General features: G+C 60.8%; 1 protein-coding gene across 1 annotated transcript in view; it reads right to left on the bottom strand.

The window, feature by feature from the left end:
* Positions 1-26,169, bottom strand: part of LOC122383816 (neurogenic locus Notch protein-like) — a 50,194-nt gene that overhangs the window by 17,291 nt on the left and 6,734 nt on the right. The window contains exons 2-7 of the mRNA XM_043370598.1: positions 24,737-24,818; positions 12,789-13,259; positions 8,077-8,210; positions 3,235-3,374; positions 1,329-1,545; positions 681-836 (exon numbers count right to left, since the gene is read on the bottom strand). Coding sequence (XP_043226533.1) covers positions 681-836; positions 1,329-1,545; positions 3,235-3,374; positions 8,077-8,210; positions 12,789-13,259; positions 24,737-24,818 — 1,200 coding nt within the window. The remainder of the gene's footprint in view (positions 1-680; positions 837-1,328; positions 1,546-3,234; positions 3,375-8,076; positions 8,211-12,788; positions 13,260-24,736; positions 24,819-26,169) is intronic.

Below are 26,169 nucleotides of genomic sequence, written 5' to 3'. Positions count from 1 at the left end.
ACCTCGGGTCGGATCGGCACGCGATCAGCCGCCGGCCCGGGTCACGGGTCAGCCGGCGGCCACTCGGGGGGGGGGGGCACACAGGGGAGGGGAGGGGAGGGGACACCCAGCCGGCCCTGACTGAGCCGACCAGCCCTGACCCCGATGGATGCCGCGCCAGGAAATATTTACAGCCCACATTGCATCACCACAACGGGCGATAGAATGCCAATACCGCTGCAGACATAGCAGTGGCCGCAGACGGCCCGGGTCCGGCGCGGGGTAATGGTCACTGGCAGAGCTGCCCGTAATGCCACAATAAGGTTACACAACCCATACAGGGAGCTGCGCAATAGCCACCCCCGACACCGGCCAAGATCGGGCAGGCGGCTCTAATCAGGCCCGTTCCCACAGGTTGGACCGGCGCCGGACTCCGGACGCCAATTCTGCAGCTCTACTCTGTCTGACGGAGTGGCCGCCAGCGTGCAGCCCCGACACTTTTCAGGGTCCATATGTGTCCGCTGATAGCATCAGGGAAACTCGGCCGCGGCAGCACATCCAGTTTGCCCGTGACTGGGAGGCCCCGCTACGACCCACCAGGACCCATACCACCACCACTACCATCACCACTACCCATACACAAACCAGCACCAACACACAGCACACAAACACGGCCCCGTCGCCCGGATGACAATGCCTACCTTCTTCGCACTCGTTGAGGTCCTGGGAGCAGTCGTTGCCCCAGTAGCCGGTGTCGCAGTGGCACTTGTAGGTGCCGTTGATGGGCGACGTGTAGCACTTGGCGCCCGAGTGACAAGGGTTGGAGGCGCAGTCGTCGTTCAGGTGACACAGAAGACCTGTGGGAACGGCCACAGGTCAGCGGCGCTGTCACGCGCGCGTGACGAGCGAATCAGCCGTCGGAGAGGGGCCGCCGACCCCTCCCCTCCCCTCCTCCCAGCAGCTCGTCAGCCAGGCAGGGGATCTCGGAGCCGGAGAGCAGAGAACGAACCAGTTTCTGCACCGTCGTCCGGCCGGGCCCAGAGGAAACCCACCGATCGACAGAATCTCCCGGACAATGAGAGCTCGAACAATGGGGCGAATCGACTCGGCGCCGCGTCGATCGCAATTTAGATAGGGCCGCGAATATGCAACATGTCCGCGCCGAATCAGAGACAGCGCTCGCAAGACAATGGGACACTTCGTCATCGGTCAACTGAGCACGAAAAAAGGCGGCCGACTCGCCCCACCGGTTCTGGCCGGCCGCCGGGCCGCGCTGGCGGAGCGCCGTGTCACGACAGACGAGGAGGGCCCGGTGACGCGCCCAGTCCGACGTCCGTCGCCACACGCACCTGTCTTGCCGGGCGGACACTCGCAGTGGAAGGTGCCGACGCGGTCGTGGCAGGTGGCGCCGGCGAAGCAGCCGCCCTTGGCGCAGTCATCCTCGTTCTCGCTGCAGTCGTCCCCGATCCAGCCGTTGACGCAGATGCACGAGTAGCCGCCCACCGTGTTGGTGCACGTGGCGCCGTTCTTGCAGATGGACGGCCGCAGTGCGCACTCGTCCACATCCTGGCGGCGGGGAGGAGGGACCTTGTCAGAGGAACGCAGAACATAAGACACAGATAAGCGAGAGAACATCTTCAAGAAGATTCATCACAAAACACACTGTTGGGCGGGGACGGGAATCTTCAGAGGAAATCCTTACATAACAGTCGCCCGGACAGGGAAATCATAGAAGAATATCTTATATAACGCACGGTGACCACTTGACCACGCAGTCACTCATTACACAGTCAGATATTCAGATGCAGACGCGAGCCGCGTGTAGGACTTCACCTAAAACACAATAACGGAAACGATGTCTGATGTGTGTATTCGAGCCATGCACCAGGTGTCTGTGCGGCTGGACAAATGTTGAATTATGCACAGAATTCCTGCGGGCGGGTCGTCCCAGGTGCCGGGTCGTGTGGGAGTGGGGACAGGCGTGCACCGCTGCCCAGCTGTCACGGCCTGTCGCTACCAGTCGGCCAGAAATGACATCACCGCCGCCGGTGGGGACGGCCGAACAGACCAGCTCACCGCACCGGTCTCCAGAATAACGGATAATTTCGGAATCATCGCTCATCGCTGGACAAATAATCAGCTTTGGTTACAGACCAGCACGGGAGAGGTTGCAGGTGCTTAATAAGACCAGATCCGGGAGATTTCCCCTGATCCTCGTCATTCGCTCGGCCGACTGTCGGCAGCTGAGGCGACTGACGTTACCCCATGGCACCTCTCAGCGGCAGATTCACGGCAAAAACCGGCCGGAAGCAGGCTCTTCCCGCGGGGAGACACTTTTCTCACCGCACTGCACGACTCGGGAGTCACAGGGGAAGGGGAGACGCCACCGGGAGGAAGAGACGCTATACGGGGAGAGGGGAGACGTCATGGCGCGGTGTGAACGCATCTTATCGGAGAGAATCGGCGCCGCTGACACGGCAGTAACACGTGCTCGGAGCACCAGAGCACCGTCAGTACAGGTGTTCCCCTTCAGTAGCGCTCATTACATCACCCTCCCTCTGCCCAGCGCTGGACGAGAGCAGCCAAAAGCCAGCGAGACTTTCACACGGTTCGGCGGCCCGGCAACAGGACGGACAGCCCCTGACTAATGACAGTTGGCCGAGTGTGCAAAGAAGGAAAGTGACAGAGTGGGATTATGACGGCGTAACATCTCCGCTTCACATACCACCAGAGGCGCTGCATGGAACAGAGAACACCGCGCTCAGACCAGATCTAGAGCGCCTGAGAGAAGGGGTCCGGGCCGGGGCCGGGCGGCGAAAACAGACTCCCTCCTGTGCCAACTATTCGCAGCATTAGCCCACTAAAGGGGTCTGCCCATCCAACAGGAAGCATTCCTTTTCAGACGCATCGAGAGTTTGCCGCTGAATCGCGGAGAGGGGCCGGCGCGGCGACAGACGAGACCCAGAGACCGGCGGAGCGGGTGCCCGAGAGGGGAGCGGCACAATGGGACGGCCCACATCCGGACAGATGCAGGGGTGGACCGGTGGGAACCCATCTGGGGCCAGGAGCAGTGGGACAGGACCGGCCGCCCGCCTTCCACGGCACTGAGAGAGGCTGGGGATTGATCACACATCTCGAGTGAGGCAGTGAGCAGTTATAGGATTACCGGGTTAACCTGGCCTGCATATTGAGTTAGGCGCAGTGCGCACTTGCAATACATATCGTAAGTACTCCCCAGTACCGCTGATTACGTACCTGCGTGCAGTACTCGCCGGTGTAGGTCGGCGGACACTCGCACGTGTACGAGTTGATGCCGTCGATGCATTTGGCGCCGTTCTGGCAGAGGTTGCCGGCACAGTCGTCCGTGTTGTCTTCACAGTCCTTCCCAGTGAACCCTGGCGGGCGAGGGGAGGTAGGCGGTCAGTCAAAGGGTCAATGAAGGCCAATAGCGGTGCCTGACGGTTACCCAGCACGTCAGCTAACAAACAAGCAAGTAGCAACAATCTAAATAGCAGCCGGCAGATTGGGATAACACAGTGTGACAAGCTAACCTAAATAGCAAATTTAAACGTATAATTTCGGTTGAGCGCAATACATGTTCCATATGCCATACTCTGCAATGGCCCTATCAGCCACTGCCGCGCCCATGCGGACGGAGCCGACAGCCGACCCTGACGACGGAGCGGCCGCCGGCCCCACCGCCGCTGTTTCGCCGTGGGAGAGACCCTTCAGCGACATCCGCTGGCGCTGACAAACTGCCTCTGGCCCGGGCCGAGCGCCCGCCGCACAAAGCCACGCTCCCACACTGCTGAACTTCACAAATTGGCACCCGATGCCCCACCAGGAATCACATCAGAGGCGGTTCTTTCCGATCAGCAATTATCGGTCACTTTGAGACGACGCTTAGGATTAATTGATAGAGAAATGCCAAGCAATGAAATGCCGAATGCTTTTTAAAACACTCCGAATACGATGACAATTAAAGGCGATTTTAACGAGCTGGCATTCGCTTGAATATTTAAGAACCGATTTAGAGATGATAAGACTAGCATTTGCAGTCTTAATTTCGCGTGTTTTCCGAAATCGTTATCTAGGGAAATCCCTGCTGTAAGGATGTTTGTCTAGCGAAGGCCGCGCCGCCCAGCGCCCGCCTCATGGCACCTCTCCCCTCGATTGGCCCTCGATTCGTCCCAGTCCACTGGGCGTGATTTCGTTCTCCTTGGGCCGGCGGTGGCCGCGCGGGCCGGTGGCGCCCCCACCGGCCGGGCCGCTCGGGGCGGACGCACGTCATCCGTGGAGCCGGCTGCCAGAGGCCGCACCGTGAGAACTTTCCCAGCGTCGGCCGGCCGCCAAGACGCCGGCGGCGGCGGCGGCGGCGGCGCGGGGCGGCAGCGGCCGCCGCCACCGGGCCGCGCTAATGGCGCAGCCGCGCCGATCGCGGTGCGCCAGTTTTTGCGGCGCGGCGCGGCGCGGTGGCGGAGCGGGGCGGGTGGGCCGCCGGCATTGTGAGAGGGCGGCCTCGTGGGAGCGTCCCGGGGCGGCTCGACCCTAAGCCCGCCGCCCAGCGACTGGAGACGGTTTAAATGGTCCCAGTGGACGGGGTGGCCCAGGTCGTCCGCCGGCTACCGCCTCCGCTGTATCGTGTCCTCACCAGCCCCGTCACTAGTTTCCCAAATGGCGAATAAGACGCAAAATCAACAATAATTGCCAACCACAGTAGTGCGCATCTAGTCAAAACACACTGAAACGGGTTCTGTCTCGGTCATCTCTGCCAGCTAGCATATTATCCCCGAGACCCAAAGAGTGACTGGTTACGAAAGGGCTGAAGCATTGCCGCCAAAGGATAATAACGTGCATTCATTTTTATTGCAATGCAAATATTTCATCCGATCCATTACGAAACCGAGCCATTCTGGGTCAAAGCAATTTCGCTTTATCAAAGCGCAACTAACCATAAAGAACGCCAAGGAGCTCTGTGAATTATGCCGCTATTTATCTACAAAAGTAAACGTCACAGACAGAGAGTGGCTCGGTGGGAATGGCGCATGGAAAGCAGTGTCATCACGGCCGCGGTGGGAGAGCACTGCTGAGCCGCTGAGCCGCGCCGCTCGCCGCCCGAGGCGGACCGGACGCCGCTGGCCACATGGCCCACCAACTCTCATCAGTAGTCGCTGCAGCTCAGAGAGCCCAGCCACTTCCCCGTCACCTCGGGCCGGCGTCCCATCAAAACGGCATCGCCAACTGGACTGTCCACCTCCCGAGAATTGCCCTGGCGGCTCGACCCGACCGCGGCGTCTGCCATTTTGTCTCGGACTGGGCACCGACCGCGGCCCGGAGACGGGAGAGCGCCGGCCGGCCGTGTGCACCACGGTGCACGCTGCAATTATCACGCTGCCACCGGCGGCCCAAATGGCCGGCAGCCAGGTGGTCAGTGGCGCTGCACGGCGCCGCGCCGGAAGCGGCGACCGGCGGGTCACGGGCCGCGCTGCTCTCCCACGGCGCCGCTCCCAGACGGCGCCGGTCCGGTCCGGTCCGGTCCGGTCCGGCCGGACCAATCTGGACCGGTCCCTCCGGACCAACGAACAAAGCCCGGCCGGCGCTTCCGTGCGTCCAAGCGAAAAACTTGACCAATATCGCAACAGAAACAATGATCGTATGGAAAACACCACTCAAACGTGACACGACGTCATTTTTCACGGCGATTTATTCGTCATTCAGCTTCCGCCGCGGTATGAGCGATGGCCATCGTCTGATGTCATGGTCTCTGTGGGCCGCTCGCCGCGGCCCGTCCCTGTGAGCGGCGCGCGCACGGCAGCCGCGCCTCCGACAGCCACCGGCAAACAATGCCTCACCGCTGACCGCTGAATGCGCACAGATATGCAACCAAAAACGCGCCGCGCATCGCCGCTGCCGATCGAACGACAGATATCTCCGCACTTAGCATTTCGCGGCCGGCCGGCTATGACTGGCATTACGAGCCGGCGTAACGCAGCCGGGCCGAGCCGGGCGGTTGAACGGCCACGTCACCCGCCCGCCGCTCGCCGGCCGCAGATTGACTAATTATACGGTGCGCGAGTGACGGCGGGCCGGCGATAATGACGCACACTAAGTGGTCCCTGATCGCCGCCGGTAGTCTCTCAGGCTCACCGGGCGTCCTAAGGCGTCCATCAGGATCTCCGCGCCTCCAGGCGTCTCTCCGAGCCCGGACCTGTAACAAAGCGCGGCACGCGGAGGGCGGCGGCCGTTCACCGAACGCCGAGCGGCGAGTCCGGAGCTGATCCAGAGCGGGTCCGGAGCGGGCCCGGAGCGGGTCCGGAGCACAGCCGGAGCGCGGCCCGGTCGGTCACGACGGCAGCCGGCGGCGGCGGCACGAGATGATCGCGATGATCGGGCGCTGCTGATACTGATCGGCACGGAACGAGAGTGCCGCGCCAACGCCGACGGCAGGTCATGAGCGCGCCGGTACGGCGTGATCCGCGCCCGTCCTGATTGATTGCCAGGGCGCCGACCGTGCGGACGCTGCGCTGCCTAATACGAGGGGAAAAATTAGAATATGCGTGATCTTTGAAAATAAGTGCACATATTTCGTAGCATGGCAGTTCGTAAATCACTGTGTGAATGGCTATTTATGACTACAATGGGGAGTGAGCGAGGGGATCGGGCAGCCCCGTCCCGTGCTGCCGCCGGGTCGAGGGGACCTAGCGTGCAGCCTAGCCGCAGCACCGGCCGCCAGCCGCCGCCGCAGACGAATAAGGAGGGATTGCGCGCCGGGATGTTGACTTTCAAAGCCGCCGAGCCGGCCGCCCGTCGTTCGTGGAGAAAAATCGCGTGTCTAGCGCCGTTTCTGGGAACATCGACAGCCGCGCGCTGCACAAAGGTGTGCCGTCATATCTGGCCGGCCGCGGCGGACGGCCCGACACCGGACACATGCAAAACGATCCCGGGGACACTGCCGGTCCGGTCACAGCCCGCTCCGGGCCCCGCGGCGGTCCTTTACGGCTCAGATCGACCGACAGGGGATCGGCTGGGGATCGGCCACCAGCCGCCGGCTCACCAAACACGCAACACAACCCAGATCATCAGATGAAAATTCTGCAGAAATCTGTAAACTTTCACCGAGCTTTGGGAACCGATTTCGCGTTGCGGCGGGCAGGCAGGCTTTTCCGGACCGCTCCGCTCGTCGGGAGACACAATCGCCAGGTGTGTCCGCTGCTGAAGCCTCGTTCTCACGCAGATAGCAGTTGATGACGTCACTCAATAGATCCGCCTACATTAGCCTGCCGCGAAAGCAGTGCAACAAACGGAGCACTTGAAAGTTGAAACACTGCCGAGTGCTGAAGCCTGTAGGAGCCCATTAGCCTAGTGGACGGTATTAATGCCAAGAAACGTCTGTTGACAGGCCTGAAACACTGCCGAGTGCTGAAGCCTGTAGGAGCCCATTGGCCGAGTGGACGGTATTAATGCCAAGAAACGTCTGTTGACAGGCCTAATCTCTTCTAGCAATATTGCGCAACAATCGATTTTCCTGTGTCCGACTAGAAAAGACCGTGCAATTAGCAGAGTACATCACCATAATAAAACACTGTTTACTGCTCGCGGACGTCCTGCTAGCAAGGTTTTTATTATATAAAACAGTATCAGCCGTAGCATCAATCGAAAGAACCGGTCGTCACCTTCGACATTTCCCGTAAACACGGGCAGCATCTGACCTCCTGCACCGGCCCGGCTCCAGATCGGTCTCAAGGACTGGGAAAACGCCGGCCCCCCTGTCGCTCCGGCTGAACATTCCTTGTTCTCCAATGTGTAGCCAATGCCGCGACACACTCGCGAGCTAGCTATTGTTACAGACAGGAAAAGCGACCACCAGCCAACGCTGGCTCCATCGGGAGGCTCTGTCTTAAGACTAAATTTGAGACCAAGCGACGCGCGCATAGGGGTTCCGAAGGACGGAGAATGCAATAGGAAACCCATCACCATGCCCAGGGGCTCGACAGTACCCAGCCAGACACCCCGAGCAGGACCCAGCACCCTGAACCCAGTTCTGCCCACTATATACCCACTGAATGTCGCCCAGTGTGGCGATTTAGTGCGACTCACCGAGCGGGCACTTGCAGGAGTGCTCGAGGTCGTTGATGACGGTGCAGTTGCCGCCGTTCTGACACGGAGACGGCACACACGGCACGTAGTTGGTGTCGCAGTTGCGTCCCGTGTAGCCGGCGTCGCAGATGCACCTGTGGGGAGGGGCAATAGCACCAGGTCAGACCGGGTCAGAGAGGTCAGACCGGTCACAGATGCACCTGTGGGGAGGGGCAGCAGGTCAGACCGGGTCAGAGGTCAGGTCAAGCGGGTCACATATGCACATGTGAGGAGGGGCAGCAGGTCAGACCGGGTCAGAGGTCAGGTCAGACCGGTCACAGATGCACCTGTGGGGAGGGGCAGCAGCAGGTCAGACCGGGTCAGAGGTCAGGTCAAGCGGGACACAGATGCACATGTGAGGAGGGGCAGCAGGTCAGACCGGGTCAGAGGTCAGGTCAGGCGGGTCAGGGGTCAGGTCAGACGGGCCACACATGCACCTGTGAGGAACGGCAGCAACAGGTCAGGCCGGGTCACAAATACACCTGTAAGGGGCGGCGGCCCGTGTAGCCCACGTCACAGAGGCACCTGTGAAGAGGGGACAGGTAAGACGGGTCACAGGTTAGGTCAGTCGCGTCACAGAGGCTCCTGTGGTGAGGGGGCCAGGAGCAGGTCAAACGGTCACCGAGGTCCCTGTGATGAGGGGAGGGGGGGGGGTCAGACAAAGACACGGCCACCGGTTATCGAGAGGAAGGCAAAAGGAAGACAAACACGACTTTCTCGATATGAGGAAGACGAATAGTGAACAGTGAAATTTACAACTGCAATCTAGCAATCTCTTTTCAATATGTGAAACACTGATAAGCTACATTTGAACAATTAGTGTTTTGTTGACAAGACGTGGAGACATGATACGGTTATCGGTTATCAATAACCTCACCATAGCGTATCGATCGTTTGAGGTCGCACTTCTGAGTTCTGAGAACGACCGGTGATACCTGCCTTGATGGGGCTAGGGTTTGCCGGATTTTTCCACGAGTGACCGTGAAGGGGCCTTCGAGGTGCGCCTGGCATCTGGTGTGGAACAGGACGCATGAACATCACTTAGGCTACCTGGGAAGCGACTGGTCCCGACACCTCAGCCGCCGTTATGCATAGTGATGCATTATTCGACGAACATTGACAAACCGACTGCGACAGTGTGCGGCTGCAGCCGGCGATAGTCCGATCGCCTCCATAATTCAACATGACAGTGTCCAGGCGTGCATAATTCAAACTGCCGCCGCGTCTCGTTCCTCGGGTGTCACTCGTTATGATCTGAACATCAATATAACCACATGCGCATAAGTGACCATGGCTCTGCGGGAGCCGGAGGTGCAGACCGGGCGTCCTCACATGCCACCGGCCGCGCCCACGGAGGTCTGTTCAAACACCCCCGAAATACGCACTGTGTCCGCCCAGGTGGCGGCCATATTTCAGTTTTTGTGTAAAAGCCGTCAGTGTCGGTATCTGTGAGTAAATACGGCGCGCAGATACGGCTCTCGGTGTGACACGGCCTCCTGACCGGGCGCGTCGATCGCTCACGGCCCGATATCGGTACCCCCTCCCCCGCCCCGGGCCGGCGGCCGCGGGCCGATCGGGCGGGAGACAGGTGAGTCGGCCGGACTGGCGACGGCCTCCCCTCCTCTCCTCCCGGGCTCCACACCCGGGCACCAGCCGCCCCTCCTCAGCTCACCCCGCGACTCATCCCCTCGCGTCGGCCCGGTGTCAGGTAGCGCAGCGTCCCGACAGAGCGCTCGCTCGGCCCGGTCGCTCGGCGGCGCCCGGTCAGCGTTTTGGCGTCGTGTTTGTCCGGGTGCCGACCGCTGCCCTCAGTGACCCAACAGGTGGGGGCGGATTTCAGCGCAGCACAAACACCCCTCCCCCGCCCAGCTGGGGAGGGGAGGGGTGACGGGCCACGGGGGCCGCACCTGCCCTATCGCGGCCACCGGCCGGCGCAGTCCGCCGTTCAGCTGACCAAGTCCGCCGACCCTCCCTATGACCGCCGGGTCTCAGGTGACCCCGAGGCCCACAATCTCGACCCACCGACGCCGGCAGTTCTGAGCTCGTTCGGTCATTCCTCACCGCTCGACTGGCGTAAGACAGCGCCTGGTCACCGGCGGCGGCGACAGACGAGCGCCTGACGTCTGCCCGGCGCGCCCCGACCACAAACCGACACGTTTCTCAGGCGGTGAACGGCTGAAATTACACAATCCGGGGCTATCATTTTCGAGCCGGCCTAGATTCGGTCCAGACACCGGCGCGGCGCCGTCTGCTCGCCTGTGGGCGGAGTGGCGACCGCGCCCCGTTATCATGGGCAGCGGTGGGTGGAAATCCGTTCCTCCGTGCCCGCAGGGTCGCTCCTCGGTGTCCTCAGGGCACTTCGTGTCCTCACGCCTCAGCTGTGGCCAGTCCGAGTCCAGCAGCCTAACCAGGATGATGAGATCATCGTCATGACGCCGCCAGTGATGACGTTACCAGCGATGACGGCAGCGTCGCGCCCTCAGCTGACGCCAGTGGTCAGCCAGTGGTCAGCCAGTGGTCAGCATACCACTGCCATCACGGCTGAGCCGACTAACCCCTCAGGTACCGTGATTCCTCGCAGCTGGACGGCAACACTCGGCACGCCGTGAGCCGTCCCGGAGTGCCCCAAATGGAGCAGCGCAGGGTAATCTGTATCACTGCGGCCGCCAGCCCTGTTTGTATCACAGCGGCGCGCGGCGGGAGGCCCCATTTCCGCTGCCATCGGACCCACCCAGCGCACGGGGCGGTGCCACGAGCCTTTTTTGACGCGGCACCACGCGCCACTGAGTCCACCGGAGCGGGCCGCAGCCAGTGTAACGAGCTCAATGTTTTGGAGCACGCCGGGCGAGCAGTTCCGGCAGTGGACTGTGCAGCGCTGACAAAACCACTGGGTACAGCTGACAGAGGCACAGAGCCAGCAGCTTACCCCATGGGCTCCAAACACCGGAACACTACAAACATGTGTCCCCACCGTCGCGCGATCCTCGTCAGCAATCCAGAGCACGAGGCGGAGCTCGCAGAACGGTAACCCTCCACGCCATGCCTCGATGGCGGTCACGTCAGGTCCGATGCTTCAGGCGAGGCATCGGACAGTGCCGCGTCGTGCTAAAGCACAGTCGTAAAATCTAGCGCAGAGAACCGCGCCTCTGCGAGCGGGGCGGGCCACCGCGCGCTGAGCCGCGGTCAAAGAGCGGCGATGAGGATGACCTATCTGCTGGACGCACCCCTCTGCAGGAGCTGGGCGACGCACACCCAGGCCGCCTGAGAGTCGGAGAGCGGCCACGACTGCTTACAAGCCACACGCGAGGTCTAACTGGGGCGTGCTGGGAACACGTAAGTCAATATACCCTGGGGAACACGACGTACCACGAGCGCATTAACATGGTTTTTACCGGTCTTGCTTGCCTTTTATGTTCTAGTGTTTCCAGCTAACTGGCTCGGAGCGGATTGCGCCTCTGCTTTCACCATCTCATTAGTGGTTTGTCAGAATCATCATCTAGAGAGAGAACTCCGCTCCGCGACACACTGGCAGCCACGGTCACAGTCTGCAGCCTTATCCCGCTCGACACCCACCTAACTACCGGGTGTCCCAAAAGTAAGGTCATCATTTGTTTTGGCCACACTGCCAAAAATACGCGATGGATAGATATAAATAGGACATCATATGAAAGAGCATTTTATAAAATTTTATTCTGACATACATATGAGTCAATACATTGGCTCGTAGCCCCACATTAGCTGCTTTTCTACATGGCTACCATTTCGGGCCGCGTGCATGAATAGACTACGTTTGACTTCCTCCACTATTCTGGAGCGATTCTCTGGTGAGATGCCGCCTATGTTTGCTCGAAGGGATCATCCTTTAGTTCTTCCCGGCTCGTTGGGTTGTCCTAAAAGACAATCTTTCTGTTGTGTATCCAGAGAATAAAAATATGAAGGTGTAACGTCAGGTGACCGCGGAGGCCATTCAATGGCGTTGCCCTGACTGAAAATTACGGGATCTCACATCCACTCTCGGAGACAATGCATGATCTTCAGGACGGTGCAAGCATAGTCTCCATCCTGCTGAAACCACTGCTGGCTGATGGTGTCGGCACAGCTGCGTTGCGACGAGCGGAAGAACCACTGGGAGGACTCTCGGCCACCTCTCTTGATTTATTGTCACCCGATTCCCGTTGTCGTCCTCAGGACCTCGAAGCACAGGTGGCTAAGTATACATGCCCTGTGCGTACATTATACCTTTTTTTCTGACGTTTTACCGGTTGAGGCGAAACTATGCATGAGTTCAGAGATAGGGCGAGCTGATAGGGTCTGCTTAGGGCCGAAATCTGGGCGGTATTTACCCTTTGTTTTAATGACGGACCCTCTCTAAGAGTTGAATTTCGACCTTCTCAGTTTTATGCCTACTGCTCGGTGTAAATATGATCAAAAATGGTTTAAGCATGCAAGAAAATAATTTTATGGATGTACCTTGCACGTGTTAAAATTGGAAGTGATTCGGACTCTTATTTCTCGAGATATTTAAGTTTTAAATCATGACCTTACTTTTGGGACACCCGGGTTTTGGTACACCCCGAGTTCCTGACCCTGCCCGCCGTATGGACCCCTCCTACCCAGCCATCACTGGTAGCTGTCCGGCTCGGACCCCGGGCCCCCAGCCCTCTAATACTCACTGGTAGCTGCCGAACGTGTTGACGCAGCGTCCGTGCGCGCACGGGGCGCTGTCGCACTCGTTGATATCGTCCGTGCACTTGGCTCCGGTGAACCCGTCGGCACACTGGCACTTGTAGCTGGACTCGAGCGAGGTGCACTTGGCCGAGTTTCGGCACGGCTGCGAGGCGCAGTGGTCCTTGAGTTCGCAGTTGTCGCCGCGGAAGCGCGCCGGACACGTGCACCGGTAGCGGTCGAGCGTCTCCAGCGAGCACGTGCCGCCGTTCTGGCACGGCTCGCTGTCGCACGCGTTCGTCACCGGGATCTCACAGAGACTGGCCGAGTAGCCGATCGGACACTCGCACGAGAACTGCGGACTCGAGTTGTCGTTGAGCTCGACCTTGCATCGGCCGCCGTTCTGGCAGCGCTGGCCGCGCCCCGTCAGACACGGGTTCTCGTACTGACAGTAGGTGCCCACGTGCGTCGGAGGACATCTGCGAAAGAAAGGGGGAGAGACGAGAGTCAGTGGTTAGAATGAAAACAACCAGGACCGGCGGGACGGATCAGTCGGTTCCTAGAAAACAGCATTTATGTTCATCACAGTTTGTTACATGCCATTTCTGGTTTCTTTACAGCCCTACCCATGTCCAGCTTGAGACGACACATTCCTCATCAAAGCCGTGAGAGCGTCTCTCCGGGTGGGAGTGCCGCGACAAAATAAATTTTCGCCTGATGCTTCCCACACGTCTCGGCCGCTGTGTTTATGTTTATAATTCTGTGAAAGTGGGATACCCGCTCTCGGCGTATCTCACGCTCTGGGAGGCCTAGTCAGTCCAATAAACATCCATGGGACTGCGCTGCGTCACCCACTACAGCCACCGTCAACACCGTCGACACACGGATTAAACAGGATCGAGATCGGCTGACGGCCGGACGCCAGCGCCGGACCGATATCCGTGAGATCGGCCGTGCTCGGTTCGGAAGTCATGAGAGCCGGCCTGCTCCCAGTAGCGGCGGTAGCGATCAACAAGACATCACTGCACGGCAGCCGGCCGTGACAGACCGCCTGTCCGTCCCTCTCAGCCGCGTCAATAAACAGCCCTGCACACATGGGTGTAGGAGCGCCAAAAATATTGGTGAAGGATGCCACCTGAACCTTATGAAAAGGGACAGGACCGTGCCAACCAACGTGCAAGCGGGGGGGGGGGGGGCGAATTTCGCCAACCCCTTGTTTTTCGCAGATATCTTACGCCCTTTTCATCCCATTAACGTCAAATTTTCAATGCCTGCCTAAAATTGAATTGTGCATCTTGCCATGACAGCAAGATGTAAATCAGGGCCTCGGCTAAGGAATTTTGACTACTGGGGCAAATGGTCAAAGTGTGTTAACCCGCGCCCTGCTGGGAGGGGGGGGGGGTTTGAACACCCACCCACCCCCCCTGCGGTTTTTCGCGGATATCTGAAAAAACGGCGGCACCTTATCATCTATCAAAGTTATACATTTTGTGAAAATTTCAGACCAGGGTCCTTCAAGGTCCGGTCACCAGGTCGCTACAAGTGACCTCACCTCATAAACACATCATAAAATGTTTCAATGTATGCCATAGCTGCACCAAGTGACGGATCGCTTTGAAGCTTTCAGCAATTGATAAGTGCAACAGTATGTACAAAATTCGGAATTTTCATATCGGTGACCTAAGGTCGGGTCGATTTTGCGACTCTAGGTATTATAAGTCAATGGGAGAAAATTCAAAACCGTCTTTTTCGGACGAAAGTCATTCTAAACACTCTCAAACACTAAATTACAAGTAACTTTGACACACTGAACATGAAAACGGCACCCGTGACCCCTGTTTATGCCCCTGAGGTCATCTCAGGTCACGAATGGTATCTAACAGTTTTTTTGCGACTAACTTTTGAAAGAGGCATGCTAGAGCGATGAAAACGCCTTATATGTATATGTTCAGCTCGACGATACAGATCCACTAACATGCAACATGACAATGTCCGGTCAAATCATGACCTTGACCACAGGTCAAATTTTTAAGTTGAACTTTCAATGTCAAATTATAGTTCATTCGATGCGTCTTGACAAGAGGAACACGATGTCGGTAAAAGAAAGCTCGTGCAAGGCTTGAGTCAAAAGTTATTGCAGAAAAACTGTTCCCGAAAAATCGTCTATTTGGGCAGTTTTTGCCCCCTGCAGGCAAAACCGTTGACGTTAGGTCAAATCTGAGCGAATTACTCAGAAAGGGCGTTAATAGGGCTATCGAATGCGCTTTTCCGTGGCGCTGTAGCTCTATTGGTTCCCGAGCTATGCGTTGGCTTCTTGGAAATTGTCGACATTCGACCTGGAAATCGGCGAAATTTTGCCTTCAATGACCTCTGGTGACCTGACCTTTGACCTGACCAAAAAAGTGACCTAAGTGATTTCGTCATTATTTTTGGCGCTCTTTCGAACGCCGCCTTCCGCGTATCGCTACGTGGCCCAGGAGCCGAGTTAGAAGGGGGGGGGGGGGGTTCAACCCCCCCCCCAGCAGGGCGTGGAAATCCAGGACCCCCAGCCGGGCGCGGGTTAAAAAACAGACATTTGATCAACCGTCGAATCCAGTAGTTCTAAGCATAGGTAGGTGAAGACCCTCCCTTGCATTGTCCAAGATTGGTGAAGGATCCTTCACCAATCTGAAACTTTGGTGAAAGGTATCCTTCACCAAAGAGATACGTTGCTACACCTATGCCTGCACAAAAACGGAGCGCTCCTCGGAGACGCGCCGCCGTCGGCCGGTGACGGCGCCGCCGATTAAGTCGTTTATCATCGGTGAGGAACAGCTCGTAGGGACACGACGCGACCCGTTCACGGGCGTGATAGCCGCGGAGACAAAACCGGCCGAGAGCAGGTAAAAAGTCGCCAGTCAGAGCTGATCGATTACCGGGACCAAGTGAGCAGCGTCCACCGAGCCGGCTGAGTCCACCGGGCCAGCCGAGGCCGAGTCTCCATGGAAGTCACCTGGCGTCCACGGTGGACTCTGTAAACTCAATGGACTCACCGGAAGACCAGAGAATACACGACAAGGAAGGAAGGAGCGGACAAAAATGCACATCAAGATAGAAGAGTTCGCTTGACCGAGGTGAAAAGGCGGAGAGTCTCGCTTGTAGGTGGAGGCATTGTGCTTGCACCAAGAATCCAAAGGTTTCAGGAAAAACGTCTCCAGCCCACGCAAGTGGTTGATGATCGATGGCCGGTGGTCAGTTGCATCAGCGACTCTGACCGCAGATTCAGGAGCGTTGGCGGAGAGCTCACAGGAACACCAGCTGAACCAAGCCAAAGCTTAGGGCTTAGGACCAGCAAAGACGCGACATGAACACGCGTTAAAGTCACATCAGGAAATCGACAGCGATTCCAGTCATCGCTGAGTCTGGGAAGGAAACAAATGCGGACATTTCATAAATAATCGGCGGCTAATCGAGACCTGTCCGTTCAGGTCGAGAGCGGAGAAACTGGCTCATTATAGGCCAATCGACGGGTGGGAGGCGCCCACCTGGAGCTAATAGCCAGAGACGTATAACCCGCAGAGGATGACGGAATTAATTAGGAAGGCGGCTACCGTGGCGCCAGCGACCGTAACGACTCTGGGCGGTCAGATTCACACGCCGAGCGCATGGCACGGGGACGAGACCTACCTACGTTAGCTGTACGGACACGCAGAGCTGGCCGCGTGTCGCACGCACGGCGGCGGCGGCGAGTGACGGCGCGGCGGCGGCGACTGATGGCGCACGCCGCCGTATCACGGCGACAATCGTATCTGGCTGATGGGCTCCATCGCTCGGAGTCCGCCATTTGTCCCCGCAGCGCGACAATGCAAAGACAAAGCGACGCCGGTGGCGGCGCGAGCTGCGCGCCGGTGACAAATGCGCCGCCGACTCGCCGCGCTTTGTACCGTCAGCCGACAAGTGGACCGTGAAAAATGGTCGCCGCACGACCATTTGCCAAATCTAAAGCAATAATCGGCCGACAAAGGGGTGGCGTCTATGTCTGTTGCGGTGACGATTGCGCCGCTAACTGCCCGAGCTCGGCCAGGATTACACCCAGATACTGATGCCAGTTAGAATGTCTCGACATGTGACACGCCCCAGACGACGGGAGAGAGCGGGAGAGCGCGGCAGGTCAGCGGGAGCGGCACCACCTCCCCCGGGCTCCCCGCCGGCACTGTCGGCGCCGCGGGCGTGTTTGACTGATGATTTGCCGGGCGAGCTCACCGCCCGAGGCGGGCACCAGGAACATAGGAGGCGGGCCCGGGGCGGGCGGACGGGCTCGGCGAGGCAGCCGGGGCCGGCGGACGGGCTCGGCGAGGTAGCCCGGGGCGGGCGGACGGGCTCGGCGAGGCAGCCCGGGGCGGACAGCCGACAGATTGGCGGGTGCCCGGTCGGGAGGGCGGCGGCCCGGTCCCGGCCTCAGTGCCGTTCTCACGCGTGTTGTTTACTGGGGCGGCTCCCCTGAGATGGATCAGCGCCCTCACCCTCCCCCCGCGCCACCGGCCCGGCCGCCCGCCGACCAATATCCAATTAACATCAACAGCCGCTTGTTGTACTTCCCGACGGCGGGCATTTTTATGCCGTTTTCCCATAGATTAGCCGGGAGGGCGGCGTTGCAGGCGGCCCATTGTGCCGTGGCGCACGCCGCCCGGCGGCCCACAGATGGCCGCCGAGGGGCCACAAAGGCGCTCAAGCACCGCTCCCGATACCAGATCAATGCATGTAACACAGAGCAGCTCATCTATTCATTCCGTGGCCAACCAGCCGTATTCAAAATCTCATGGCAGACCAACCAACGGTGGGAAGCGAAAAAAGAAGAGCACACAGTACATTATGGTCCAGTTAATAATATGTGAATTATTACCCGATTTTTAACCCTTTCGGAAAAAATATGGGCCATTAATCTCATTCCGGATTCAATGGGTTGAAGCCTCATGAAAAAACCGCCGGCCGGATTCGGAGGGGGATAAGCCACGGCTCGGCGGCCGGCGGCGCGGGCGCGGCGGTCGGGCACCTACTGGCCCCGGGCGCGGGGCCGGCGCGGCGCGGGGCAGAGGGCAGCCCATCAGCGGCCATTACAGGCGCGGCTCCGCCCGAACGTAATGACCACCGCGGTCGTGAGAACAGAACGTGGAAGGTCAGGGCTGCATCGACTCCGCCAAACGCCCCGGGCCGACCAGAGCGTCCGGCTGAGTCAGACTCCCGCCCAGAGAGCTGACTCCGACTCCGCTACTGAGCGGCATGAGTCACTCAGCCGACTCCGGCTCCGTGTCTCACGCTGAAATCCAACCGTCCAATTCCAGCTCCAGCCTCTGCGCCAGCCCCGCAGTACCTACAGGCGGGCCTGGCCAACCGTCGGCGGACTCGGGGCGTCACTCAATTAGAGCCAGGCGGCGGCGCGAATTCCATCGCCGCCCGGCGCGCCCTAATGGCACTGGGCCCGGCACCGGGGCCGGCTGATGCTATCTGCCGGCGGTCCCGGCCGGCCGGTCGGACTCGGCACCCGAGCGGCGGCCGAGCGGACACGACTCCGGCGAGCCGTCTTCCTTGGCCGGCCGGCCGTGACGGCGCGGACCGACTCGGCCCGGCCGGCAATTACACGGCAAGTGACAGCGCGCGGCCCGAGCGGCACGCGTTCCCACGCCACGGCGCCGTGACGTGCGGCCGCCGCCGCCGGCTTCCGAGCAGGACGGGTCGGCCGCGAGACGCGCGGTGACGAGCCGAGCAGAGATGGAAAACATGGCGGCGCAAGGCGCGCCCCGCAGGACGGTCTGTTTTTCCGAGACATGTGGCTGCTGGAGGGAGAGCGGAGGGTGACGGGTGTCTCGTGTCTGCGCCAGTCGGTGTCGGCGCGGTGACAAACTGTCTCCCCGGCCGGCTCCAGTTGCGTTCAGCTAATGAAGAGAAGGCGCTGGGCGGCGCGGCGGCGGACGGCCGACGCCCGCTGCTGGTGCCACGTGTTGTTCGCCGGCCGCTCCGGCCGTGCCCTCGGGTCGCCGGCAGCTGGGCCGCAGAGGCGTGACGTCATCTGGGCCGCGGCGCTGATTGGAGGAGACGGAGGCCACCTGCTCGCGCACGCCAGATGGCCGGCCGCCGCCACCGCGTCTCCTGACAAGGTGGCCGGTCCGGAGTCCCGGACCCTCTCCACCGCGGCGAGACGCAAACTCAGCGGCGCCGCTCCCCGCCGCTGCACCGTCACCGGCGGTCACAGCGTGACGGCGTGACGCGTGACGTGACGGTCACAGCGGATCGGCCGGCTGACCGGCGCGGCTCTCGGCGGGACAAAGACGGCTCCCGGCAGGGCAGTGTGGCGCGCCGAGTCCTTGGGCGGCGCGGCGGCGCGGCGGCCGGGCGGTCTCAGCCAGGTGTCGACCGGCCGCCGCTCGTCGACTGACAGCTCGGCTTTATTCATGAGTCGCGCCGGCCGACGGTGGCGTGCCGTGCGGTCTGCGCACCGCCTCCATTTGTCGTGGCCAGCGTCCGGCCCGCCCCCGGGGCGTCCCACGAGCAGGGGAGCTCCCTCCGGCCGCTCACATTCCTCGGGGAGCCGGCGTGCCAGCCTCCCGCGGCGGGCCTGGGTGGCGGGGAGCGGGACGTCCCCCCCCCCTCACGGTCTCCGGCGCGGCGCGCTGTCCCGGGACGCGCAGACTCCGGTCACCTCTCTCAGCGTCCCCGCCGCACCCCAGGCAGTGGTCGGCCGCTGTGTCAGCAGCAGACGGTCTCCGCCGCCGGCCGGCTCGGTCCCGACCTGCCCACCACGCTCCGTGGGCGCAGCAATGACGCACCGCGCCGCCGAGCGTATCACTCATGTTTCTCAGCGACGATAGTGACGCATCGCCGACACCCGCGGCGAAAGTGACGCACCCAAGTGTCAGTCGACTTGCTTACATCCGTTTCCTGAACAGCAAAGCGTGCAACCTTTTTTGCAAGACACGAGGCATTAACAAAGGCTGTTTCATATGAGGTGAGCGTGCGCTGGTCACGTTGTCTATTTCACTAGCAGCATTGTGTAGCGAGAACATAAAGTCGATCTCAAAATCTGGCATTCAGAACCACAATTCGTCGTCCTTTACAAGGCATTCAACAGCCAACATCCCTGCAGCAGCTGCAGCGCACATAGATCAGTTGACGGTGATTTCCTGTGCTGCAGCAAATTCCAGACTTAAGATTTCCCAACGTTTTACCCAAACGGCGCGCCCTGCACAGTGCACATGACTGAAAACAGCGCACCGTTTCTGCGCAACACCTGGCGCCCCGGCGTCAGCGTCTCTCCTCTCCGTCTCTCCGAGCAGTGACGGATCAGGACACCGAGCTGCATTCCCTGAAAACAGAGATCCAAAGCCGAGCGCCGACACGGGCAGCCTTAGCTTCCAAATGCGTCGCTGCCCTTCGGCTTCCAGATAGGCTTATGGGAAAAGCGTAGGTATGTGGCATGGCTCATGAGACCTAATACCAACGAAATAAGTCGCGCTTGGAACTCTGATAATTTCTATGGAGCATTGCCGATCGCATGACGGGCAAGAGACGCTCGGTATGGGCACCAAAGAGGGCAATGAACTCAGGACACCACGGGTCGACCACAGACGCAGTGAATCACGTAATTCGGGCGCCGGACCTTACTGGGCTGCTTCCGAGAGTCCTCTTTGTTCTTCAGCGTGAGATTATAACTCACACACGAACTTTTATTTATCGAATCCCACATAATGCTGCACGCGATTTATTTCCACTTTTCACTCCCCGATCCAGCAGTGATACGGAAAGCAGCCACAGACATACCAAGCTATCGCGTAAGTGAAAATCCTACGCATGACATGGTATGACCTCGCCCACATCTTCCGTGGTAAAGTCGCTAACCTAGCAAGGTAAGGTAGGGGGACAGACGCCACCGGCCACACACACACATCCCTCACCAACTGACCACCTGCCCCCTCCCCACAGTCAGTCGAGCGACAGAAACATTCCGGCGTCGTTCGGCGACATGTGGCTGGCGTCGCGTACACCCCCGTCCACGGCCCGGGGCGGCATTCCAACGGAAGCGGCAGAGCGCGGGCTCCTCCGCCGTGTCCTGTCGTCGCCCCGGTCTCCGGCGGCAGCCCGCATGGCCTCGCTGCAGGCCGCGGCGCCCCGCACGGCCCTCGCGGTTTCCATTACCGGGGCGCGAACGAGCCGGGAGCGGCGCAGAGCATGGGCGCGACACGGCCGCGCGCGGCGGGGCTGTTTATTTTCTCAGTCGCTATCGCGCTCATCGCGCGGTGTCCGGTGTCGAGCGCGTCTGTCCACGCGCGGCCGGGACGCGTGACTGGTGTCCGAGCGCAGCACACAGCAGCAGCAGCAGCAGCAGTGGCAGTACGTCACCCGGCTGACAGGACCGGGCGGCGCAGGACGGCCGCAGCAGCCGCGCTCCGTCGTGGGAGAGCGGCCGCGACACGGCGACACCCGGTAAACGGACTGCCCAGGAATGCCGCCGCTGGTCTGGCAGTGTTTGTGTGTGTATGTGTAACAGCAGCAGCCAGCCTGGGAGCGGCGACAGCGCGTGATCGACGCCGCTGCAGCGCTGGGACCGCCGGCTCCGAGCGCGGCTTTAGCAGCGCGCTCACAGGCCCGCGGCATCAAGCATGGGAGGCAGACACATACCTCCAGCCGAGCAGACAAACAGCCTTGGAGTCGCCCGCTCGCAGGCATGCAGGGTCGGTCGCGTGTTGGGCTCAGTGCAGAAAATGCCGTCAAAATCCGCCGATACGCCCTGGGCCGGCGGCGGCGCGGCCCTTTCGCGGAAGGCTGCACTTCTGCGCGGCCTCTGTCACCCCGGCGTGCATATCCCACCGGGCGCCCATAACTCGGCCCCTAATGACGGCGTGCACCGACCGGACGCCGGCCGGCGCTCCCACGGCGCCCGTCGGCCGTCTGTCGGACGCCCGAGGGCGCCCCCGGGGCGTCAGCGCCGGGCGCCCGCGGGTGGACGCCCGGCGAGCGGCGCGCACCATAATCAGCGGCGGCGGCGGCGCGGCGCCGATCGGCGAGCCACGCCGTGATTGTAGCCTCTGAGCCCGCCAGCGGGCCAACCGCCGACGCGCCACAAAAACTCCAAAAGGGATCGATGCGGTGGCGGTGTTCCCACACACGGTGAAGCCCGACACCGTCAGCCTCGGCCCGGCTTGGCTCGGCGGACAGCTCACCGCGCCCCGGTCGGCCGGCACGGAAGCCGGCGGCGGGGCCGAGCTCCGGTCAAAGGTGGCCCGTGCCGGTCTCGTCGAGCGGGCCGCCGCGTGATCGGTCGGTCACGACGGCGCCTAGTCCGTGGCCGCACGTGCTTCAGCAGCTCGGCGCGACCCTGACCGCGCTCCCACCGCCGCGGAGCCTCCCGGGCGGCCTGCTGCGGGGCCGCCGGTGATAGCCAACTGTCCGGCGACTGCAGCGGCGCACAGGCCACCAAATTCGCCACGACCGCCTCCGTCGGTGGCGGAGGACGTTCCCACGCAGCCGGCAGACCAGAGGCCTCAATAACATACAGAACAAACCAATGGCCTGCGCCACGACACAGGGTAATGATTACTGGTTTAGGGCGCCGCTGCCGAGATTATATGGCTCTGGGGCACTCACGGGTCGCTCGGCCTCGCCCTGTGTAACGCGCCCCTCTCCTCCCTCCCCCTCCCGCCTCCTGCGTTCGGACGGAGCGGCGTGTCATACCGAGCCGTGCTGTGCGCCGGTCTCCGCTGATAACAGCCGCGTGACGACGACTCGCACAAACAGCTCGGCGCGTATCGGACACCGCCCGCGACTGGAGAGCGCGGCCACAGGACGGGGCTGAAACGAGCCGCCACAGCGACCCCCGCCGCCGGCCGGGTCATGTCGCCGGCCGACCGCTCCGAGCCCGCGTCTCCCAGCTCCGGGGTCGGGTCGGAGCAGTGTTTTTGTCCAGTAATCGGAGCGGCCACAGCGTCGGCCGTTAACAGGCTGCGCGGCTCGGCGACGGGACGGTAAATAAACAGGTGGTGGCGGCTCGGGAAGTTACGGCGAGTTGTGGTGGCTCGAGGAGTTACGGCCAGTTGTGACGGCCGTGTACGCTCGGTAGGAGCCGTAAGCGGCAGAAGAGACGACGGGAGACACTGTGAGACACGGTGAGATACTGGCGCCCTAGGTGGAGACGGCAAATTTCACTGCTGGGGACAGTGAAGCCCCGGCCTGGTGACAGATAAACCGTGGACGAAAGCAGTGGAACCCTGGTCGGGAGACATCGTTACGATGCTCGCCGGGAGACTAAATGGTCCGGCTTATAGCCTGCCGCCATCGGACAAGAGCCAACTCGGCTAGCACAGGACACAAATCCACCAGAGATGCAATAAAATACACAAGCTCAGGGGTGCTGACGCACGTACAACTGTCAGTAAGCCTCTAATCTGCATCTACAAGCGCATCAGTCCGTCCGCCAGCCAAGCATCGGGCATTTAGTATCTGCCACGATGATAAGGCTTATCCTGCCTGAGGTCCAAGCCTTTCGGATAGCCGCGCACGCCACCAATGCTGCTGCGCTGCAGCTCTTTTACTGCCTTGGACAGCTGGTGAAGACATCCTAGGCGGACAGCAGTGTCTCTCCAGCCTGACCACACGGGACAGCGCTCCCCGGCGCAGCGAAACATGGGTGGCCAGCCAGCGCTGCTGTCTCAGCACGTGAGCCGGCCGCCCAACACCTCTCGGCCGCCGTCGACCACCTCTCCTCAGGCCGCGGCAGATCGGTACGCACGTCACGGCTGCTGGAGAGGCCGACCAGCCCCAGAGACAAGGCCGGGCGCCGCGCCGGCCGGCCCACAGAGCTGTGCACGGCCGCACACGAACCGCCGCCCGCCGCCCCCAGCACCCGTCGGCCACGAGGGACACCTGACTACCTACCCCACCGGACCGGACCGGGCCGGCCGGCAGCCGGGCAGCGGCGGCTCCAGACCGGCCCAAACCCGGCCAGTCAGCGTATTTGGACCCCATCCGGCGGCGGTAGCCGGTGGCCGGTGGACGGCGCCTATCGGGCCGGGCCGGCGGCCGCTCTGCCGGCCGGACCGGCCCGCTATCAGCCGATAACGAACAGAGGCAGGTGTGTGTGCGCGCCGGCCGGCCGAGGCGCGACTCAGACGACGGCCGAGACGGGACAGGCGTGACGGGACGATATACGACGGGGACGACCTGTCGCCCGGCGCCGGTCCGCCGGTGTCGACCCGGCCGGGCCAGACAGCGCCCAGGTGGCTCCATGACCGCCGACGGGAGGACCGGCGGCTCGCGGCGCCGAGCGGCAGGCGCCGCGCCGCGGAGAAAGCGACGGGCCGATCGCGGCGCGGGCGCGCCCATCGTGCGCCGCGGACGCGCCAATTAATGGCGCGGGTACGGCACGGCAGGCCGCGCGTCGGCTGCATGCCAAATCGGCGCGCCGGCCGTCCGGCACGGCTATTACGGCTCAATGAGGATGATTGGCCGGCTTCATAAGCGGCTGGCCGGCCGGGAGAGAGCCGGTCGGCACACCCCTCAGCCGGCAAATAGCCGCCCACCGGCCACGGACGCGGCCCGCCCCCGAGCGGCTCCGAGCAGCGGTGCCGGCCAGCCAGCCGTCCTCCGGGGACTGAGCCAGCAGAAGCAGGCACTATATTCTTACTTACGTCGTGCGCACTAATTCTACTCTTTTGAACACCAGATTTGAATTCAGTCAGCCTCATACTACCCAAACGCACAATACTGACCCAATTCGTCACGCGTAAATGCTCCCAAAAACACCACGCACCCCGGACGGCACCCAAACCTTTTCAGGGCCTGGCGTTCCTTTCTCCAGTCCGCGGCCTGGTTCCAAACAAGTCCAGCTGCTCTCCCTCCCCTGTCCTGTCGGCGCCGACCACAGCGCGGCCTTTTTAGCGCGGAACAGAGGAAACCCGTGGGAACCCGGCGCTCGGCGCGCACTTACTTGCAGACTGGAGGGTCGCCGCGCCGGCGCTGCTCACACTCGGCGCCGTTCTTGCACGGGTTCGGGTGGCAGGACCGGAATCCTGCGGCACAGAGAGGGCGGTCAGCGGTCAGCGGTCGGGGGTCAGCGGTCAGCGGTATCAGCAGCGAGGTATCAGCGGCCAGAGGCAGAGGTACCTATCAGCAGTGAGGTATCGGTGGTTAGAGGCAGAGGTTTCAGCAGCGAGGTATGATACCAGCCGGCAGAGGTATCAGCAGAGAGGTCAGAGGAGCGGTCAGTGGTCAGTGATCCAATGTTACCCAGCCGGGTGCAGTATCAGAGAGCGAACAATGGACGGCATTCGATTGGGGCGGTGCCATCAGAGAGGTGGTCTCGAGTCCACTCGGTCCGCCGCCAAGCTTGATACCGGACACACGGGGGTCACTCCAGAGCCTCAGATGCAAGATGTCGTCATGAGGGCGCCGCACGAGGAAATGGGACTGATTTCATTCGGTGACAACACACTCAGTAACAGAACACCACTAATCTGGTGCCACTGCACTGGTGTCATTTCACCCAGAGCCAGCCTATAGGACACCGACGGTTCTCGGGTGGCGCCGCGGCCCCAGTCGGAGCAACAGCGCGGGTGCAGGCAGCCAAGCGTGCTCCCGGTTATTAACGAGACGCATGAAACATGTATCAGTCGTTAAGTAATAATTTCGGGTACAAGTAATTATACTATATTTCAACGAGGCAAAATGCCCAAATAAAATATCCACCTTCCCATCCTCTCGGCACTATCAGCGGTCCGTCCGCTGGCGATGGGAGCAGCTCCCTCGCAGTGCGGAGACAGCAACTGGCGACACTGAGCTCACCGCGTGTTTGTTGTTGCAGCCAGCAGTGGCACATGTTTCATCTGCACATGTCACACGGCCTGCATGTGCTCGTACATCAGCGTCATCAGGACAGCGCAGCTACCCGCTGCTCTGCACTTGGCGACGTTTGGATTATACTGCGTCAGCCGTCAACAAATGACCTCAAAATGAGCCAGTAAAACGACTCAGATTTCCTAACTCCATTAATCACGCAACACCATCCAGAAACAAACGACTATCAGGCTTCAGCAGCGACAATAAATATATGGGTACGTATAAAGGATATATACCTAGCATGGTTATTATGCTGAAACATATTATAACAGGAGTTCATTGAAAAAAAAGAGAACAAAAACGTCTATCGCAGGATCAATTCCCAGCAACATATCTACGAGTTGGAATAAAAAGTCTGGTCAGCTGATACCAATGACCGCTAACACGTCGTCACCAATGATTGTGTCAAAACGATAAGTTTTCACACATCTTGACTTCTTAACGAACACGGCCATCTAGCAAAAAGTTATCGTCTTGACGCCTGAGATAAGGGGGGGGGGGGTTAACGAGCAGCGGCCGCTGAGT

The sequence above is a fragment of the Amphibalanus amphitrite genome, unplaced genomic scaffold (genome assembly GCF_019059575.1).
Source record: "Amphibalanus amphitrite isolate SeventyFive unplaced genomic scaffold, NRLGWU_Aamphi_draft 000174F_arrow, whole genome shotgun sequence".
NCBI classification, from domain to species: Eukaryota; Metazoa; Arthropoda; class Thecostraca; order Balanomorpha; family Balanidae; genus Amphibalanus; species Amphibalanus amphitrite.
This window is presented reverse-complemented; position numbering and strand designations above follow the sequence as displayed.